At 34.6% G+C, this 22,096-nt stretch overlaps 2 protein-coding genes across 3 annotated transcripts; one reads left to right on the top strand and one right to left on the bottom strand.

Moving 5' to 3' along the window:
* Positions 1-9,770: 9,770 nt before the first annotated feature.
* Positions 9,771-17,389, top strand: LOC115963779 (histone deacetylase 5). 2 transcript variants are annotated; one of them, XM_031082943.1, is made up of 14 exons: positions 9,771-10,149; positions 10,262-10,463; positions 10,841-10,987; positions 11,106-11,218; positions 11,529-11,740; positions 12,888-12,952; positions 13,230-13,400; positions 13,608-13,691; positions 15,333-15,465; positions 15,550-15,671; positions 15,952-16,145; positions 16,281-16,410; positions 16,639-16,703; positions 16,785-17,389. In XM_031082943.1, exons 1-14 carry the CDS (start codon positions 9,944-9,946, stop codon positions 16,948-16,950), a joined length of 2,010 nt encoding a protein of 669 aa, XP_030938803.1. In that variant the 5' UTR covers positions 9,771-9,943; the 3' UTR covers positions 16,951-17,389. The 2 variants fall into 2 exon arrangements, with proteins under 2 accessions (XP_030938803.1, XP_030938804.1); XM_031082944.1 differs by lacking the exons at positions 16,639-16,703; positions 16,785-17,389 and having other exon boundaries at positions 9,826-10,149; positions 15,952-16,164; positions 16,281-16,385.
* Positions 17,390-19,310: 1,921 nt separating this feature from the next.
* On the bottom strand, positions 19,311-21,814 carry LOC115964192 (DNAJ protein JJJ1 homolog). The gene is made up of 3 exons (XM_031083546.1): positions 19,963-21,814; positions 19,724-19,782; positions 19,311-19,593 (listed from the first exon to the last, which is right to left on the bottom strand). The coding sequence occupies exons 1-3, from the start codon at positions 21,757-21,759 to the stop codon at positions 19,536-19,538; spliced, it is 1,914 nt and encodes a 637-aa protein (XP_030939406.1). The 5' UTR covers positions 21,760-21,814; the 3' UTR covers positions 19,311-19,535.
* Positions 21,815-22,096: the final 282 nt, after the last annotated feature.

Below are 22,096 nucleotides of genomic sequence, written 5' to 3' on the forward strand. Positions count from 1 at the left end.
TGCTTGGTAGGTAGGATATGGATTAAGGAATATACATTAAATTTAAATCAAATCTCTTCACCTATCTCCTCAAAGGGGGGGGGAGGGGGGGGGTGTGAGAATAAAATATATATATATTTGGAATAAAATTAATTTGTAATAATAAGATGATGTGAATATGTTATCTGTCAAAGTAAAGTGAAATGGGGTCTTCTTAAATTGGCTACATGGTAATGTCAATTCACCATTGTACTTTGTGCATTCTTATCTACCATCCCGAAATTGCAAATATTTGTTTTCTTAATTGCTTTGCGAGGCATGCCATTACCGTAGTTTCAATTTTGTCTACTTCTTGATGTATAAATAATAAATATCCCTCTTCTCAGGAAAAAAATAATAATAATTATCCCTCAAGAGTCTAGACTGAATATGGCAGTCTCACAATATTTAATTCAGGCGGATAAGATATTATTGAAGAAAAGTTTAAAAACAGATTTGATTTTGAAAATGTTAATTAAAATAAGTAATGAAATAGACAACAGATTAAATACAAATTTAATTGTCACAGATAATTATAAACTCATTTATCTTTTAGTCCCAGTATCCAAATAAACAAAAATAAATCAATATATATATATTCATCAACAGAATCATTTAAAGGAGTAATTCAAATATATATAAGAAATTTAAATAGATAATTTGATTAAGAGTATGGAGAACTTAAATCTATGTACAACAAGATTAAAAGATGAACAATATAGTTGAAGATTTTCAAGAGAATTTCTTTATACGTGCTTCAAGTTCTTTTGCATACAAGAATTTCTATAGAAAAAAAATATTTATTTATTTTTGTTAATAACAAAAAACATTTATTTAGTTGGCTTTCCATATTATCCTTATGTACGGCACCGAGATCCCAGGCCCATACAGGCCCTGGGCCTAGTCCCATACCGACCTTGGGCGCAGGCCCAGTAGAAAGGTCCAGTTATCCTGCGCCCTTCTTGAAGCTTCCTTAATGCACAGACAAATGTAGGACATTGAGTTCCAAGAAGTGATAGGTCAAACGTTCCCGGTCAAGTATATGAACCGTTCCCGGGAAAATATGGTATGCACAGGAAACTGAGTTGCCGAAAATAATCGGTCAAGACGAAAACAAGTTCCAAGATCATAAATGCAGCACCGCCCTCTCACCTAAACATCCACTTTAATCAAATAATATTGGACCTTCAGTAGCACTAACGGTGGCTGTAATCATAATCTCCCCACTAACCTTGGCTATAAATAGAAGAAAGTTGGGGGAATAAGGGGTTCAGAAAAATTGAGAGAAAACAGTCAAGTGAGAGAATATCAACTGAGCGTTACTTTGAGTCTCTTTGCCGAGAACGACCCATAGTAGGAAATTCTTAAACCCACTACAAATAAATTGTGAGCTCAAGTGATCTAAGGCCCAGAGGTCTCATACTTGGTTCTTACACCTTACATTTGAACTAGGATGCCTAATTTGCAAACTTCCATATATTTTGAATGCACTTTTAAAGTATGTCTAATTTGCAAACTTCCTATATTATTTTGAATGTACAATGTACAAAGTACAATGATGAATTAACATTACTATGTTTATTTATTGTGCAATTTACATAATATGTTCTCTACACTTGTCTAAAGTAAGATCACTCGAGTTCCACAAGAAATATCTAATTCAAGCCTGGCTAGCAACTCTTCTTCTCACATCAGACATTACATCATTGAATAAACATACATTCACAACTACTGAACTAACAAGCAGATAAAAACTAAAGCACCAAACTCTCTTACACAAACTGAACCACAACAGTTTCTCCAAAAAATAAAAAAATAAAAACTGAACCACAACAAACTAAGCAAACATCAAATTGTAACTCAGACCCAACTAATAAAGAGAAGAACATACTTGACTATTATATTAGAATAACACTCTATTTAAAAGGAAATTACAAAAGTACTTGGTAAATACCATACCTCAAATTTTGCAACTTGAGGATAAAAATGCCATATTCAAACGAAAAGTTTGAAGGCAGAACACAAAAAACTGTACCAATTGAGTCTATGTATACATGCTAAGTGGAAAAATGAGATGAAACAAAACTGTACCTAAAAAATCAAAAGCTTAACAAGGGCTACAGCTGTACGATATCGCCTGCCTTGAGTTCATTCTTCTTTGCCACGGTAAGCCACCCAGAGATGAAGATGTAGGAGATGCTGCTACCCAACTTCAACTTCTTCAATATAATGGTTGAATCTGGATGTGGGTGTGGGGTTGATCCTCTGCCTCTTGGGTTTGTATATGGGAGACTCTTCTTTAGATAGCACTGATGCAGAGTCATTAGGAATGGCAATGGGTGAGGCAAAAGAGCTTCCCAAATGAGGGGGTTCCTTTGGTGGAATGATTCTGAGTCGTGGGACAGTCTTAGGTGTAGCAGAAGCCTCTGGTTCTGGTTCTTCTTGTGGTAGAGAAGCTTTCTCTGGATCTGCAGTGGCAATGGATAAAGCAGAAGAGCTTCCCATATCCCCGGGTTTCTTTGGTGGAATGATCTTGACTCGTGGGACGGTCTTGGATGCCGCAGAAGCCTCTGGTTCTGGTTCTTCTTGTAGTAGAGAAGATTTCTCTGGATCTGCAGTGGCAATGGATGAAGCAGAAGAGCTTCCCATATCCCTAGGTTTCTTTGGTGGAATGATCTTGACTCGTGGGATGATCTTGCGTGCAGCAGAAGCCTCTGGTTTTGGTTCTTCTTGTAATAGAGAAACTCTCTCTGGATCTGCAGTGGCAGTGGCATGACAAAACCTCTTCCTTTTAATGTTCAAATTTGGCAATGGGGAATCGGAATGACGTTTAGAAGAACCAAGATTCGATCTTTTTTGGTGGACGCTCCAAGTGGGTCTGAAACGATATTGGAGCTTCTTCTCTTCCAAAGGAGTGTCATCGTTTTCTGTGACCAGTGGCAGTGGCAAAGGAGTTTGATCTGATGTGTTGGGGAGGCAGTGAAATAGAATGAGTTTCATCAAAACCCTTTGACTGAGCAAGTCCATTGCATCTTTTCCATTCTCAGGCATGAAATCTTTGAGCAGTGCATCCAATGACCCAACATCACAAAGTAATCTCTTAGGAGACGAATGAGAATAGGAACAAGTCTCCATCATTCTTACATCAAATAATTCTCTTCTCTGTGAGTTTCAGAGATTAAAAAAAAAACACAATAAAGAATGCAGAACAAAAAACAGAGACTAGAGAAAGAGAGTGAGAGAGGAACTCCAAATGAAATTAAATTCAATTCTTGTGGTGGGGTTAAGCACAGAGAGAGAGAGAGAGAGAGAGAGAGAGAGAGAGAGAGAGAGAAGGGTTTGTTGTTGTAGAGGAGAGTGGAAAGTAAATAAAGAAATAGAAATAGTAACGGCTAGTTGGGGGGTTGGGGTTGCTTGGGGTGAAAGTCTATTCTCATAGCCGGTGATAACAAAACAGAGAGTCTCCGTGTGTGAGTCGGAGAGTGAAGGATTTATTATAATTCAAAAACCCAAACTTAGGGTTGTGTTGGGTTTCTCCGACTCTGAGTCGGAGTGAACAAAACAGAGCATCTGGGTTTATTATCATTCTAATCCCAAACCCTTACCAACGGCTAGTTTGGTATTTGGGTTTGGGTTTTATTTTCCTTATTACCCATTTTACCCTCTCACCTTTGCGTTTATTACTCATACGAGAACCCTTTTTTTTCTTTTTTCTTTTTTCTTTTTTCCAATACAAATATTACTTTTATTTATTTTCAATTCAATTACAAGTACAACTAGTAATCTCTGTCACTGGTTGGGAACGGAAGTATTATTATACATCAGAGAGAGAGAGAGATTTGCTAAAAGTCTAAAACAGACTGTAGGATCTAGAGAGAGAGAGAGTGAGAGAGTTTGCAATGAAAATGGGATTTATTTGAGTTTGAGTTTTGAGTTAGAGAGAGAAACAGTGGATCACCAACCCTAACAGTTAGTGTTGGCAGGAATGGAGGAGATGGGGTTTCAAATTTTTGTTAGTTTTTGTTTTAAATTTATTGGGTTTCAATGGTTAATTGGATTGGGTTTTTCCTTTACTAGGTGTGCAGTCAGAGAGAGGTAAATAATGAATAAATTTTGGTCAATACAAGATGGGCTTTATTTTATTGATTGAATGAATTTTAAGGGTGGGTACAACAAACCCATGAGAGATGGAAATTGTGTTGTGGAATCTATTTGTGAGAGAGTCATGTCTGAATGGGTTTTGTCTTTTTTGTTGCTAATTGGTAATAGCAATGGCAATGGTGGTTTCATATGCCTATTTGGTACTGTATGTGGAGGACCCATTCAATCCAAGTCCAAGAGGACCACTGTGTGATTGTGACTATGAGGCTCCCCAGTATTTGATTTTTTTTTTTTTTAATTTATAATATTACTGATTGTGTTTTCTGTTATGATGTTGCATTTTTAGCTCTTCATGTTAAGTTTAGATATCTGGTTTCTTCTTTGGCTTTGAGGGATTGTTTATACCCAATCAGTTTGGTTGGCTTGCTTACAGATCTCACAGATGTCAAAATTCTATCCTAATTGGGGGGTTTCTGTGGGTTCTATTTGCTAGAGGTTTTGATTTATGCGAATGAGGAATTTGTGGGGGAAATCACTATAGAAGGATTCCAGAGGTATACTGCTGTAGGAAAGCAAGTGGAGCATTTGCTGAGGCTGCTCAGAGGGTCTAAGGTATAAAAGTTTTGTGACTCGTGACAATTTGTAATTGTTCCTTTAATAGTGAATTTTCTATGGCTTTGTTTGTGTCCTCGAAGTGGCTTTGTTTTCTACTTCATTATTCTTTAATGATTTAACTGATTTGGTTTATGCATAACTGTGGTAAAATATAATTTTTTTGTTGTGGGTTGGTTTAACCGATGTGTTTGACCTTTATATCTGATAATTCTGCAGTGTTAATCACGTAAGGGTCTAAATTTAGTTTTTCAAGTGGAAACGGTTATATTGTAATTCTGAATTAGCATAATCAAATGGTATAGCTTTCTCTAATTTTTATTAGCCATTCATAATATTAAATAAAAATATTCTTCCATGCTTCCCTCTCTTCAAAGCTCTTAATATTGTATCAATATTTTTGTTTAATGAATACATGAATTAATCACATTTTACATTTTAACAAGTTTTTCATATAGGTTTGAAATGTGAAAGAAGAATGGACTGTGAATAAAATTTGCAGGCCTCTGTTCTTTGTGAATTGCAAAATAAAATTGGGGATATTTAGATTTTTTGAAGGATCAAAAACTTCGAGCCAAACAATTGTTATTAACTGATATTCCAATCAGTTTGATCATATATCGATGTTCATTGATACGAACAGCTGTTGAAAGATCATTAGTCTGTCAATCCTGATCTCTTAGGTAGGGTTTTGTCATCTCCAATAAAATCTTCATTTTGAATCTACATATTTGGCAATCCACCTCATATCTCTAAACTTGAATCTACATATTTTCACAAAATCATGCCAACAGTGAGTGTTTTTTTGTTCATTAATGACACTTTATTTTTTTGCATGTTGCTTATACAAAATAGATATATATATATCTTTGTGATTGAATTTTATTTCTGTTTGTTGATTTTATTTGTTATCATCAGCATGATATCTAACATGATTTAATTTACAATAGTACAGTAGCTATTTCTGTGCTTATTATTGTGTTGAAAATCTTATAATTCTGTGATTGTATTCTAATTATTTGACCTAGTCAATATTAGAATGCATTGATGCAAAATGTAAAACCATTAGCTCATCTACATGTGCATGCATACTTCCTACAACAAAGCTGAGCTAGTCAAAAATACTTCAGGTTTTAATCGAGTGTGGTAGAAGTAGACAGGTGCGTAGTTGTTTTCAGTTTGTCATTTCATTTCTCTATTGACAATTTTTAGTGCTAATCATTTGCAGATACTTGGATTCTTCTTTGGGGGGATTGCATTCATTCAGTATGTCTTGTCTGCTTAAGGTGCTACTGTTGTTGCTCTTATATTGTTGGAACCAATTGTCGTCATCACTACAGCATTTGAATTTCAATTCTGTTGTTGTTCATCATCATCATCATCATCACACGCATATATGTGCACACAGACACAAACTCACCCCAAAATATGTAACGTCTTATTTTCTTATAGTAAGATTTAAACCTGAGACCCACCATAAACACAACTAACGCTGCCATCTCAGCCACCTAGTCATTAAACCCTGCATTTTTGTTCTTTCTCAAGTGAACCATGAAGATTTTAGCTTTTAACATTTCCTATTTATCATGTGCTTCCAATTTGACCAAAATTTCAAAGTTCAGTAGTTAACTTTGCTGCTACATCTCTTGAATTGTGACGTCGGCCTTTTCCTTTATTATACTGCTATCATTTGGGCTTCTTATGTCTTATTAGTTATAGGGAAAAGTTAACGGATGCCCTAAGGGCATTGATTTAGAGAATATTTTTAGAAATGTTTTATGAAAAAAAAAAAAAAAAAAACGCTGATTTTTTTTTTTTTGAAAATTTTTATATTTCTCATAAAAATTGTGTTAAAACTTTTCTACAATGATTCATTAATAAATGCCCAAAGCACTTGTTAACCGGACACTTAGTTAAATGTATTTAATTACAATATCATAAAAGATACACACAGTTATCTAGTGAACAATTAATATATAAACAAATGTGTCATTTTCTTTAATGTGCATTCCAATTGATAATTAAATATTAGCTAAATTACAAATTATTCCATTTAACACTGTCCAAAATTTAATTCGGTCATTTAACATTTTTTTTTAAGTCATTTTAGCCCTATAAGTTTTATTCATGTTCAGTGAAGTCCTTTTGTCACCATCTGCCCAAATTGCATCGTTGGATGCCCCAAATATGATGTAGTTTTGAATCTTTTGATATTGTAACTTTTTTAATTAATTAAACAAAATCTAGAAAATTAATATTAAAAAAAAAAAAACCTTTTTTGTAAAAGAAAAAAGGAAGGATTTTTCATATTGAGGAGTTTGATTTCCTTTCCCCCACCCCCCCCCCCCCCCCCAAAAAAATTGAGCTTTGTCAATATTAAAACAGGAATCAAATTCCAGAGGAAAAAATCTTTTAAAATATAAGTAAGAGTCTTACTAAAAAGAATGATGTATTTCAGACAGAAATCTTTGTTAATTGAATTTTTTTTATTGACCATAAATCTAAGCTTTGTCGACTCAAAACAAGAAAATCAAATTCTATAGAAAAAGATCTTTGGCAAAGTTATAGCTTTGCAGCTTCTCAAATCTCAACAACAATGAGGATTGAAGTCCATGCTTAAAGTTTCCAGAGTGAGCCTATGTTTCATCTTATTCACATTATTTATTGCAACTTCCATCAATTATAACAGCAGTTTCGCTCTCGCTAGAAGTATAAAGTAATCAAGGACTCTCTTAAGTTTCATCCAGTCGAACACAGGTTAACTCGAGGATTCTTACTAGGTCGTTGATTGGTCGAGTCAACCTGGTATGACATGAATTTAAAATTTAAAATTAAAAAAAACCTTCAACATACTTTATAACTCCTTTTTTTTTTTTTTTCAATACTAATAAAAGAAAAAGGAAAACACTAAAAAACAAAAAAGTCGAATAATATATAAATTCTTGAATTTACCTTTTGAATCCTTAAATTTGTAACAATGTATTAATTTTAATACTCTATAGTCTCTACTAGTCCAATAATTCCACAAAAGAAGGAAAAAAAAATTGTATACATGAAAAATGATATAGAGTTAAATACCTAAACTTTGTACATTTGAACTAGCATTTTTCTAAAAACATATTTATTTAATTATTGATACTTTAAAAAGTTGCACCTTAACAAATAAACTAACAAAATAAAGTTTATTGTAAAAAAATAAAAAAGAAGAATAAGGTTAATGGAATCAGATAAATATATAGATTTTAAGAATAAAACTAGACTAAAATAACCTTTAAAATTTAGGGATATTTTCATTTTGGCCCTATCTTCCATTTCCACTAGTAACCTGGTTGTTAAGAACCTTTTATATTTAACTATTTCATTAAAAACCAACTTTGTAATGATGTGGAATGCAAGAATTTCATTATTGTAGGGAGAAAAACATATTATGGACAGTTAGATAACTAATGAAAATGGAGAACATTAGGGCCAATATGAAAATAGAATCAAATGTGAAAAGACAAAATGAAAATAAACTCAAACTTTAAGGGCAAAAAATGAACTTTAGTCAATAAAAATAGGCAAAAACACATTTTTAGTCACTCTATTTTGGTCATATATTCAATTTGGTGCTCAAGTTTTTACAACTTTCATTATAGTCCTTATATTTTTAATCTGCTCTAATTTTGGTCATTGACATCGTATCACTTATGAAAAACACTATTTGTAAACTAGTAGTTCGGTCCATTAACTCTGTAGGTGTTTTTTGTTAGTGGGATGATGACAATGACCAAAATGATAACAAGTTTAAAAATATATTGACCAAAATGAAAGTTGTGAAAACTTGCAAAACAAATTGAAAATATAACAAAAAAGTAAGGACCAAAAAAATGTTTTTGCCTAAAACATAACATGTTAAGTAAGGAAAAATAACAATACAAATAAAATCTAGAATGAACTTACAAAAAGCTACTTAATATTTTTTATACAAATAAAATCTAGAATTTTACTACAAAAAAAACTACTTAATAAGAGTAGTAAATCTGACTTGAAAATATTTATATTTAAGAATTGGATATTAACTTGACAAGTAATGTTTAGTATTTTTATCTACAATATAGTAAACCTAATTTAACTTTATTATATAAACATACATTATGAAATTGAAAGTCAATAAAAGGTTTAAATTTTAAATTTTAAATTTTATAATGTACTCCATGAACGGCTGGTTTGATTTTTTTTTTTTTTTTAATTTTAGAATAAAGACTTGGATTTCAATGTTGTAAAGTGACCAAATTGGCCAGAACAATATGAGATATATTTGATGACACATCTTCCATCCAAATAGTTAAAGAAGAGGAGAGGATAGAACATCTAGCTAAGGAATGAGCTATTGCATTTCCTTGAACATGGGAAAAATTAATATATTGAACCATGAAACTAATTGTTTAGCATAAAAAATCAATTGACCCTATGAGGCCAACGATGGATCATCGCTGCTGAGAGCTTTGATGATAACAAAAAAATCACCCTCCAAAATAATTCGATTGAACCCTAACTCAATAGGAAGCTCAATAGCTCGTCGTGCAACTAGAGCTTCAACTTGAGCTAACACTAGTCCTTTGGAATTACAAACAACAGCCCCTAGGTAAAGGTCAAAAGATGGTCGAACCAAAAATAGGTAGATACTCCTATCTATTAAGCAAACTTAAAAAAAAATAAAAAATAAAAAATAAAGAATAAAGGATGGGTATGAATTTGTGTCTAATTTTAATATGTCCAGCAAACACAACAAATTTTTAAATGTTTTAGTTCTTAACTTTTATTATGCGTGTTAATTTGATCCTTAATATTTTAAATATGTTAATTTTTCATTAATCTTTTGGTGTAATATCAAAATAGTTAATAGATAAAAAATACTAATATGACCGCAGCTAAAATAAAATATTATTTTTATGTCACATAAAATAAAGGTAAAGGTTAAGAATATATAATTTACCCTTATTATGATTGAAATTCTTCTGTTTTATTTACAAAGTTGTGGGAAAAAGTAAAGAAAGCCATAGGCCCAATAAGGCCGAAACCCATAACATTACCTTTACCTTCCCTCCAAAAAGAGTCCAAAAAAAAAAAGAGACAGAGAAATCGAAACCATTTCCCCTAAAAAATCTTTTTCTCTTCGTTTAATTCTCTCTCTCTCAGAGAGTGAGAAATTGAATTTTTAGGGCACAACATGGAGATCATGAACTCCGAAACCGAAAAACCGAGCAGTGATGATAGTAGTAGTACTAGCAACGGTCAAAGTCAAAGAAGGGTAGGAATTCTCTACGACGAGCGTATGTGTAAGCACTCTACACCCGACGGCGATCACCACCCCGAAAACCCTAATCGGATTCGCGCTATCTGGAACAAGCTTCAAATTGCTCGCATTCCCCAAAGGTTTTTTTTTTTATTTCTTTTTTTCAATTTTTTTCAATTTTGAAATTGAGCTTGAGCTTTGAGCTTTGAGATTGTGGTTGAGATTTGCTCTGTTTTTCTTATCTATTTTCAGGTGTGTGGTTTTGAACGCGAAAGAAGCAGAGGACAGGTTCATTTTGAATGTTCACTCCAAAAAACACGTTGATCTGATCAAGAATATAAGCTCAAAACAGTTTGATTCACGAAGAAACAAGATCGCTGCGAAATTCAATTCAATTTATTTCAATGAAGGTTCATCTGAATCCGCTTACCTCGCTGCCGGCTCTGTTGTTGATGTAATATCTCAGTCCAATTCTATTTCTACTGCAAATATTAGCAACTCAATTTTAGTGTCAGAAGTTCGGTGGAAAATGTTTTCCATTTTCTGGTGTTTGGTACGCTGGAAAATGTAAGTCAGCTGAAAATAAGCTCAGTATAGCAGAAAATGTTTTTTTTTTTTTGGAAAGTCAAATACTTCACAAACAAATTCCACACCAGAAATGTTTCGAGCTCATTTTTCAAGGTCCCAATCACACACAGGAAAATGTTTTCTGGAAAATGAGTAATTTTCTAGAAATTAACATTTTCGGTTGAAATCAACAGAGCTTGGGAATAATATTTTTGTTTCAATTATTATTTATAAATGAAGGCTGTTAATGATTTTGTTAAATAGGTCGCGGAGAGAGTTGCGAAAGGAGAGTTGAATTCTGCTTTTGCTATCGTTAGGCCTCCGGGACATCATGCTGAACACAATGAAGCAATGGGATTTTGTCTGCACAACAATGTGGCTATCGCGACGAGTTTTCTTTTGAATGAAAGAGTGAGGACCAAGTTTGAAGCATATCAGCAATTGATTGATTCTGCTGTGTTTTGATGTATGTGTATAGAGAAATGTGGTTTTTTTTTCCCTGTTTAAGTATCTTTTTTATACGTGACAGCCGGAGTTGGGAATCAAGAAGATTTTGATCGTTGATTGGGATGTACATCATGGTAATGGTACTCAAAAGATGTTCTGGAAGGATTCCCGTGTTCTATTCTTCTCCGTTCACAGGTTCATAGGAAATTTTCGAGTTAATAAGTCTTAGTTGATCATTTGAAATTTTCAACATGGTAGTATATTTAAAAGTTTGAACATTGGATTCCTTGAATATATATATATATATATATATATATCGGTCAAATTTGTATGGTATTCATTAAATTGTTTTCTTGGAAAAATTAATTTTGATATGAAGTGGATTATTGTTCTTGTGAGTGACTTGTCAAGTACTATAACAAGTTCTAGCCCATATAAGTTAGTTGATATTCTGTTACTACTGTTTGTTCCTAGTCATGGTGACTATTTAGAGTTGTCCTTACAGGCACGAGTTTGGCACTTTCTATCCTGCTAACGATGATGGTTTCTATACTATGATTGGAGAAGGACCTGGTGCAGGATATAATATAAATGTCCCTTGGGAGAACGGTCGTTGTGGAGATGCAGACTATCTTGCAGTTTGGGACCATATATTAATTCCTGTTGCCAAGGAATTTGATCCCGACATAATTATAATATCTGCAGGATTTGATGCAGGTTTGGTAGTTTTAACTGTGATTCCTCTCATTACTCCTACTCATCATTGATTACCTAATAAACAGGCATTTAGAAGCAATTTATCTTCTATAAAGAAAATATTAGATATAACTATATAAAGAAATCAGTTCTGTTCCATGAAGCCTTTCAATGGCCATCTAATCAGAGTTAGTTTCAAACTAAATGAAAAACTTTCATACCTTTTTTTTTTTTTTTTGGGGGGGGGGGGGGGGTTCAAAGTCAAATCAAAGTGATGTAGATTTAACAAAAAAATTGTACATCATGATGGTTAATGTTAGTCCATGTAAAAAAACAATGCAATTTTGAGATAACTCTATGTAATCAGAAAGTATATTGACCGCTTCATGTCAGTAGGAAAAATTATCAAGGTAGTAATTACCTCACTAGGATCTCATCAATTTTTGTACTGTGAGAAAGGGATGTAGAACTGACAATTGTGTCCATAATTATTATTCTCATAACTGAGAACGCAAGTTGCCATTGCTTAAGTTATAATATGTACCTCAAGTCAGTAAGAGGCAAGAAGATGCCTCGCGTAGAACTTCTTATTGTTCACAATTCTAGCCTTAAAATATAGATTAGGGACCCAAGCAAGCATTGGCAGTTGGCATGAATGTGATTTTAGTACCTTAAATATTAGTAAAACATTTTGACTTTTCAATTTCTGATACCGCTGGATTTCATTCATCCTGATTCTCCTTTGAAAGTGTTTTGTTCAATTCATAACTTTATAGTCTGTGCAATTAAAACCAGATGTGGTTGAAAGAATGTAAGGGTGAGACCAAACAGCTAGGAGCCAGTGTTGGCCCAAGTTTGGGCTCCAATTGCGCTTTCTTGCTTATGAACACGGAGAAAAAAAAGGGTCCTGATGAGTTCTATTCAGACAAATTAGGACAATAGGATTCTTTCTTTCTGGCAGATAGATATCATTTTTGTAATTTTCACACAATTGATAAGATGCGTATTGTTCCCTATGCATCTACTATGGTGAGATATCTGTTTTTTTTTTTTTTTTTTTTTTGGCATTAGAAATTTTCTTTGTATGGAAACTCTCTGAGTGTTTGTAGTATTTGTTTTTAATAATAATATTCTGAAAAAAATTCTTTCAAATTATTACTTGGAACAGCTGTTGGTGATCCTTTAGGGGGTTGTCGTGTCACACCATATGGGTACTCAGTTATGTTGAAAAAGGTTAGCATTCAATTTGTTCATATTCTACATTAATGTTATTTTCATCATAATCTCCTTCAGTGAATGAAGATTAATTGTGCCATTTTGTTATATACAGATGTTATCTTAAATTGTATGATTTACCGTACACCCCAATTATGTCAGTAATGTTGGTCACTTTAGTTTTAGCACATACCATAAGTAATTCTTTTGCAGGTGAAGCTTAGAAGAATACCTTTGTGCTTCTATGTATTTTTTGTGTTTCCTATATAATATATTTTTTATTTTCTTTTTTCAGCTGATGAATTTTGCCCAAGGTAAGATTGTGTTGGCATTAGAAGGAGGATACAATCTTGACTCTATAGCGAATTCAGCACTTGCATGCATGCAAGTTTTATTAGAAAACATGCCTATCAATGGATCTTCAGAGGCCTACCCTTTTGAGTCCACATGGCGCATAATACAAGCGGTAAAATAACATTGGTTACTCCATTTGTTTCCTTAGTTTTTAGGGGAGGGAAGTGGGTGAGAATTGAGGACTAATTTGTTTCTAACTTCTCTGCTAGGTTATCCAAACCTCTCCTTATATCAATCTTTGCTGCATTCTGTTCTTTACTAGTCAACTGTATCTGAGATTTTTTTTATTTAACTAAGGCATATATAATCTTTTATACAGGTTCGGCAGGAACTAAAAGTCTTTTGGCCAACACTTGCAGATGAATTACCAACCACGTTAATTAGTCAAACAGCTCCAGTTCCAGTAATGTTTCTTCTCTTTTTAGTTGTTGACGTAATTTCATCTTTATCTCATCAAACTTGTGATAGTGAATATAACTTGTATGCAGAGGATTTTGTTTTTAAAACAATATTTACTTGGTAATTGTTGAATTCTTGAGGTGGAATATGACTGGAAAGTTCGATGATCATTAAATATTCACTATTGCACAGCTGAAGCATTAAATTATTTGATTAATTAATGTAGAGAAGATATGCATCTATCTCCTATTGTGCTTAATTCATTTATTGCCCAATTCATGTTCAAATAGAAGGGAAACATAAGGAAAGCATCATTTTTATAAGCTCTTTGAAATTAGATTTCTGGGAAAACTTTATTTTAAACCCTATTCTATGGCTTATGGGGTGTAACAAATCAAACCCTATAGTTTTAAAATTAACAAGTTAAACCCTAGAGTTCTAAAATGTAACAAATTAAACATTAGAGTTTAAAAAAACAAAAAATTAAACCTTGAATCTGTATTAAACCCCCAAAAAATTCATTTAAATGGGTTGAGGTTTAATTATTTACTGTTTGAAAACCCCAAGGTTTAATTTGTTACTTTTGAAAGTGTACAGTTTAATTTATTACTTTTTAAAATTTCTAGGTTTAATTTGTTAATTTGGAACTACATGGTTTAATTTGTTACACCCATAAACCATAGGGATTAAAATGTAAGTGTCCCTTAGATTATTGTTTGGTTTGAACAAAAAGAACTGTGTACAAGTATGTTTGATGTATTTTTAGTCATTCAAAATGCTTTATTTTTGGAGAAAGAATTACCATTAGAATATCATACAAAACTACAGTCATTACCTGAATAAGTCTAACCATAAACACAAGAGATCATATATGATATATGTACAATTACAAATATGTGTTTATGTATGCAGGCATGTACCTTGTATTTTGAATAACATAATTCCTTTAAATCTTATAAAAATCATAGATATATTGTTTTTTCCAAAATAATGGTCAGTTAGCACACTTGTTGGTCCAAAGTGGGGCCTCACAGTTGTTTGAAGGATTGATGAGTTAATGAAAATTGATTTTAAATTTTTTACGGTGTTAGAGTTATGGTTAAATGATTAATAAATTCACCATTTCCTAAGCACTTAAGCTTTTAGGATATTGGCAATTTAACATAATATCAAAGCAAGTGGTCCTATGTTCAAACCTTGTCTCCGCCATTTCAAAAATATATTGGGACCCATTTATTAAGGGAGGTCTGAGTTTGCATGTGAGTGAGAGTGTTGAAATTATAATTAAATGATCAAATTCACAATTTCTTAACAACTTAAACTTTTGGGACTATTGGCCTATATGGATGCCTAGTTGGAGGAAACAAAGAGTACTTTTCATTCATTCACTATTCTTCTTCATCTCTGCTTATAAAAAATATTTTATAAAAAAATATCATTCTTCTTCTTTTTCATCTCTCTCTTTTTTGGTCCTTTTTCATGAGTTTCCCTAAAGGAAGGGGAAGGTGAGAGATCCAGTGTTTTGCCTCTTTTTTTTTTTTTTTGAGGAGTAGGGGGTAGGAATTTTGTGATATCTCTTTTATCTTTACTTCTCTTTTGCATATAATTACAAACCTTACTAAGATAGGTGTTTTTTTATTTTTAGAATCTTGTATTCTTGAGCTCTGATTCTGAAGTGGAGGATGACAATGGAGCTCAAGCATCAGAAGATCTTGAGGAGGTTCTTCAGGGCATTATACAACCCCTGTCAAATCTGAAAGTTGATGAAGATCATCAGGGTAAAGAGGAAACTGAATTTCTTGTCAGTTACTGGTTTTCTACATCTATTTAATGTCATATGATGGCCTCGAAACTGAATGCAGATAAAAACAATAATGCTTATAGCCCTTGGAGATCGGAGCTGTCAAAGATTGACGTTTGGTATGCTTCTTTTGGATCAAATATGTGGAAACCAAGATTCCTGTGCTATGTTGAAGGTGGCCAGGTAGGATACAATGATTCAAAAAAAAAAAAAGCTTGCAATATCAATTTTAAAGATATTTAGAAGCAGATTCTAAGCATTCTGCGGGCATAGAATATTTCAATCAGCATTTGAAATTTGGACTACACAAGTTCATCCTGTGCTTAGTATCTCTATTGCCTGGTCATGAATTATGAAGTTTTGTAATTCTACTTTTTTCTTTTTCTTTTTCTGTAGTGTTTTATTTTATCGCACCTTATTCTTTCCTTTTTGCTTATTTTTATAAAACCTTTGTAACATTCAGGTCGAAGGTATGCAAAGGCCATGTACTGGTTCGTTCGATAAAACTCCACCAAAGGAGGTTTTGTGGAGGACTTACCCTCATCGTTTATTCTTTGGCCGTGAATCTACAAGTTCATGGGGTCCTGGAGGGGTTGCTTTCCTTAATCCAGAAAGAAAAATCCAGGATAAAGCTTACCTGTGCCTATATAGAATCACGTGTGATATTTGTGATGTGGTTCTTCTTATTTCTTTTGTATCTCCTTTCTATCTTTTGTTGAACATATTTCCCATTAGAACACGGAACTTCTAAATTGGATTTCAATTTGTCTTATTCTCCAACTTCTGTCACAGGCTAGAGCAGTTCAATGATATTTTGCACCAGGAGAACATTTCAAGTTACAGCATGACTTCCCCTTTGTTTGATTTGGATTATTTAATCTCTGTAGCAAGCAATGAGTCCAACTCTCTAGAGCTTCAAATGGTATGTGATGTCTTTTATGCCTGTTCTGTTTTTAGACTGGAATAAGCATATTTGTCTACTAATAGCCACATCAAATGACATTACTACTACCTCACATAAACAAATAGTAGAGAGTGAGGTAAAGATTCGATCCCATATACGTTTAATTTGTTGCATTTCTGTGGGTGTTATAAATTCTATTTGATTCACCTTACTGTGAAAGTTGAAAACTGCTTTAATTTTGTGCAGGGAGGTTGGTATAGTAATGTTGTTTACTTGGGAAAGGAGGAGGACATTCCTATACTAACTATGACGTGAGTATCAAATTATTCTAAAAGCAAAATTTGTAAAAAAGTGTATAAAATTTTAATTAGTTTATTTGATCCTTAATGTAGGTGCATGAACTCGGATATGGAGAGCTTCAAATCCGGAAAGCTTCCCATTGTGGCTCCAGGCAAAGCATATATGAACACCTTAGTAAGGGGCCTGGTAGAAGGAGGCCAGCTTTCAGTGGAGGAAGCCATGGCATACATACAAGAAGCTACTAAAAAACCATTGTGATTGCAACTTTGTCCCCTTTTGTTGTCAATCCTCATTATTGCTTTGCTGTTGGGAGGAAAAAAGCAAACCTTGGTCACCTGACAAAGAGAAGCTCGTGGGAGGAGAAAGGGCATGCCTCTCTCTCTCTGTGTTTAAAAAGTAATTTGTGCAGCTGTGTCATTTGTGCAACTTTGGCTCTCATGGGAAGACCTGCCCCTGGTCTTATATAACTTAAAAGGAGTTCCAAATATTTCCTCTAGCTCTATTTATTTATAAAAAATTGGTTACCTATTGTTTATCACAGGCTGCGCTTGAGTGATGCATATCATTTTGTGGTATCATCACTATCATGCACAGCTTAAATTAGCTGCCATCAGATTGGGTATATTTCCTCTAGTTCTATTTGTGTATAAAAAATTGGTTAACTGTTGTTTATCACAGGCTGAGCTTGAGTGATGCATATTATTGTGTAGTATCGTGCACAGCTTAAATTAACTGCCATCATATTGGATATAGATTTGAGTGTAGTGTCGGAAGCCTGAGTGTATTGTATTTAACGATAGCCTAATATCTTGGAGGCTTCTCTACTTGTTTAAAGCAAGAATACACCAGACTTTACAAGCCATGTTGAGATTGTGTTCGGTAACCCTAGTAAAAATGCATTTGGTAATTTACGGTAAGTTACCTAATGAGCCCAATATGACTTTCAAACAAACGAATCCACCCCTTTTTTGATCCAACCCTTTTTTTTATCTGGACATGCCAGTTGAATGATAAGACTAATAACATCAGAAAGGAATTCCTTTATACTCAACTCTGGGATTCTGGCTATAAAACATTGTTGGTTTGTTTGGATTGAAGAAAGCAGGAGAGTAAAGTAAGATCAGCTGAAAATAATTTTCAGCCAATTCTACTTTACTCTCCCCTCAAAAAAAAAAAAAAAAAAAAAAAAAAAAAAAAAAAATCAAACAGGCCCTACATGAGGAAAAACTTTATCCTGCTTCCATTGTATGAGAGGGAGAGGTAACATACAACGGAGACAGGATATAACTTCTCCTACATGAGGAGATTGGCTAACTTTATATGAGTAAAGTTCAAACAAAAATTAACTTTATGCAAATAACCACTTATTTGTCTTTTAACTTTTAGGGGAAATTACACTTTACCACCCTAAACTATACTCCGGATTACACTTTGCACCCTAAACTATTCGAATGCACATTTTGCACCCTAAACTATTACATTTGTTACACTTTGCACCCCGATGTTAATTTTATTGTTATGTTGGATGGAAATCTTGAGCACATGACTTGCACATGTGTATTGCTTAAGTGGCACAAAGACAAAAGACCAAAACCCCCTCTTTCCAATTAATTAAAAACAAAAAGTTATTTCTTTATTTTTTACCCAACTCTCTCTTTCCCTCTCTTGTGCGTGCGTAGCAACTCCTCTTCCCAAATCAAATCATCAATGGCACCACTACTGCTCCACTAGGACCACCACTGCAACGAATGGCCAACTTGACCTCTTGAATATAAATGGTTAAATGGTCTTTACAAGAGCCACTGAACATGTCCCTGAGGGAAAGTGAAAAACAACCTTTTCCTTAATATTTAATATGTGGCTTTGCCAATTCCACGAGGCTGCCAATTTTATGGCACTGGATCTTGAATTAATATTAACTTGTAAGCCATATATCAGCTTTTTGATAGCCACTTACTGCAAAAAGGAGTGCAGACTTACCTTGAACTTAATTATAATATTCAATGGAAAGACATAATTTCAAATGCTCACTTGATGGTGGAGTGATGGTGGTGCCATTGATAATTTTGTTTTGGGGATTTAGGGTTTCACAAATTTTGATTGGAGAGAGAGAGAGCTAGGTAAAAAATAAAGAAATAAATTTTTGTTTTTAATTAATTGAAAAGAGGGGTTTTTGGTCTTTTGACTTTGTGCCACTTAAGTAATACATATGTGCAAGTCATGTGCTCAAGATTTCCATCCAACATAACAGTAAAATTAACGTCGGGGTGCAAAATGTAACAAATATAACAGTTTAGGGTGCAGAATGTGCATTCGAATAGTTTAGGGTGCAAAGTGTAATCTAGGATATAGTTTAGGGTGGTAAAGTGTAATTTTCCCTAACTTTTAAGAGAATAAGCTAGTAGCATATAGCTTAGCCAAAAACAATATCGCTCAAACATTCCAATCGATGCATTTTTACAATAAATATCAATCACATTTCAGGAAAACGAATTTCATCTATGAAAATCTATTTATATTTTCCTGTTACTGATTTTCTCCACATACAGCAAAAGCCAAAGCCAACTTGCCATTGGAATTCTCAGGTTTCATTTTTCTTACTTTGGTGCAAGAAAACCTTGAATTAAAAAACACTATCAATCAAAACAGAAGCCTGCTCTACAGTAGGAGGACAAAAAATGGGTATGCTACATGCAGAATTGCAGATACCCATGACTATTTAGTGTAGTTTAGCATTGTTACAACAGAATAAATGAATGAATACAATAAACAATTCATGCGAACCAACATGCGGAATGCTGCTCTCACTCGCATGATAATTTATGCTATCATCAATTGTTTCGTCATCTGTGTTTTAATGTAGCATGGCCGGATTCACCCAAATGCTTGTGTAGTTTAGTCCTGTCATTATAAAAAATCATACAAATCCAAATAATGAATATCTATAGAAGCAAAATGACAAGAGACACAGGTTGCAAATCTAACTAGTGAAAAATAAAGGTAAACCATAGAAATAAAAGACATGAATTACCTTGATTCAAATTCCTCTCCACATGTATCACATGTGTTGCTAGAATTCTTCGATGTTGCCTGATTTGGAAGACATCACAAATTAGAACAAAGAGCATTAATCATAATAACAACATTCCATTATACATGAAAATGATAATAACAACACAAACACAGTTCAACAATGCCCGTTGAAGATGGTGCAAACATACTAAATACTCAATAATGGGGTAAAGAAGAGAATTGGTGAAGCATTGTTACCTTGGCTTTCTTTCCTTTGGAAGAGTTCTTTGATTTGGCATTTGTATCTTTCTTCCCAGCCCCTTTTTTATCAACGTGTTGATTTGAAGACTTTTTATCTCTAGCTAACTGATCACCCCCTTTAACATTACCATTACCATTACCATTACTCTCATTTTCCACAACAGAATGAGAAGAGGACTCTTCCTCCTCCAATTTTGAATGATCATGTCCATTACGCTCACCCTCCTCACTCTGTCTATTAATCTCATCGGTCACATCCCTAGTAGCCTCTCCACCATTCTTTTTACTCCTACGATTCTTTCTCTTGCTCTTTGTATTATTGTATTCCATAAAATCAACACCATCACTCTCATCCTCAACACGAACCTCACTCCACGCGGCTGCCTTTTCTTCACGCCTTGAACCCACATTGTTCCTACTCTTAGGTAACTCGACCCCATCACTCTCATCCTCAACACGAACCTCACTCCACGCTGCCGCCTTTACTTCACTCCTTGAACCCACATTTTTCCTACTCTTACGCCCTGCCACCATTGCTTCAAGCACACCCATTTCATCATCATCATCATCATCATCTACACCATCACCATCACTCTCCTCACCTCCTCCAACCTCATTTGTATCCTCAACATCATGAAATCCAACTCCATTCTCCACATCCTCCTCGTCCTTATCCCCAATCTCTAATTCATCTCTAATTTGCTCACCAACCTCATCGACGACTCTCTCCTCTTCTTCCCCAATATCTTGATCTCCTTCTTCTTCATCACCAAGAGAATCACGAAACTCTGCGACTTTCTCCTTATGCTTTTTTGACTGCTCGTGATTCTTCCATTGCTTATCACTCTTAAACTTCTTCCCACACACCACACAATAAAACTCCTTCCTCTTCCTCTCCTCTTCTTCCTCCTCCTCCTCCTCCTCCTCCTCCTCTTCCATTCCCTTTCCATCTCCCTCCAAATCTTCCTCATCAACCCTAGTCCACTCCGGCTCCACGTAAGCCCTAGCCTTCTCAATCCTCTCCTTCTCCAATCTCTTCTTCCTCTCTCTCTCCTCCTCCTTCTTCCTCTCCATCTCCAAATTCCTCTTCACCGCCATATCAATCACTCTCTTATCCCTCTTCTTCACAAACTCCGCCAATCCACGCACCGTTTCGTTATACTCTCTCCTCGCCTTCTTCCTCACCTTCTTGTTCTCCTCCTCCATAACTCTCCTCGATTTCCGATTCACTCCGGCCATCGCATCGTACTGATCCGCCCAGCAAAAATCCATCACCGTACAAAACCCTAACCAGTAGTTATAGAACGCAGTCACCTGCACGTACGGACTCTCCAAATTCCCCATCAACGGCGCCTCCTTGTTCAACGCTAACCCTAATTTCCTCGAGAAATTGATCTCGTTCGCGTAAATCTTGTCGAAGAGATCCGAATACACCTTGTAGAACCCGCGACCCGAGTCGGAGTACCCGGAAAAGACGGTGTTGGAGAAGAAGGAGAAGAGGTTTGGAATCGCCGAGTTTGGAGCGACCGAGTTGGAGTTGAGATCGGAGAAGAGGATCTGAGACCGGTGCGAGTCGTACCAGGCTCGCTCTTTCGGGTCGGAGAGGACCTCGTAAGCTTGGGCTAGCTCTTGGAACTGAGCGGTGGCTTCGGCATGGGATAAGCCGGACTGGACGAGCTTGTCAGGGTGGCGTTGCAAGGCGAGCTTCTTGTACGCCGATCGGATTTCGTCAGCGGTGCAGTCGCGGCTCAGCCCTAGGACTTCGTAGTGGCACCGCTTCGCCGCCGATTCCATGGTCTTGGTTTTTTTGGGGTCTCCAGGTTAGTTCAAATACACGTTGGAACATTTTTGAGGCGGTTTTTATATATTATAGGGTTGAAGGGAGTGGCGTGCAATGCACCTGAATTAGTCAAACTACAATTAGTTAAAAATAAATGAAAATTAATATTTACTGTATAATACGAAACAAAGATAAAATAACTGCGAAAAATAAAGAAAAAGAAAAAAAAAAATGAAAAACATAGTAAAAAAGTTCAGGTAAAAGATGCCTCGAAGTTTGAGCTCGAAGAGAACGAAGGATTTGTAGAAATAAAAGAGCAGACACGGTTTATGTTTGCAGAATATCAAGTTA

Source organism: Quercus lobata, chromosome 10, assembly GCF_001633185.2.
Source record: "Quercus lobata isolate SW786 chromosome 10, ValleyOak3.0 Primary Assembly, whole genome shotgun sequence".
Taxonomy (NCBI): domain Eukaryota; kingdom Viridiplantae; phylum Streptophyta; class Magnoliopsida; order Fagales; family Fagaceae; genus Quercus; species Quercus lobata.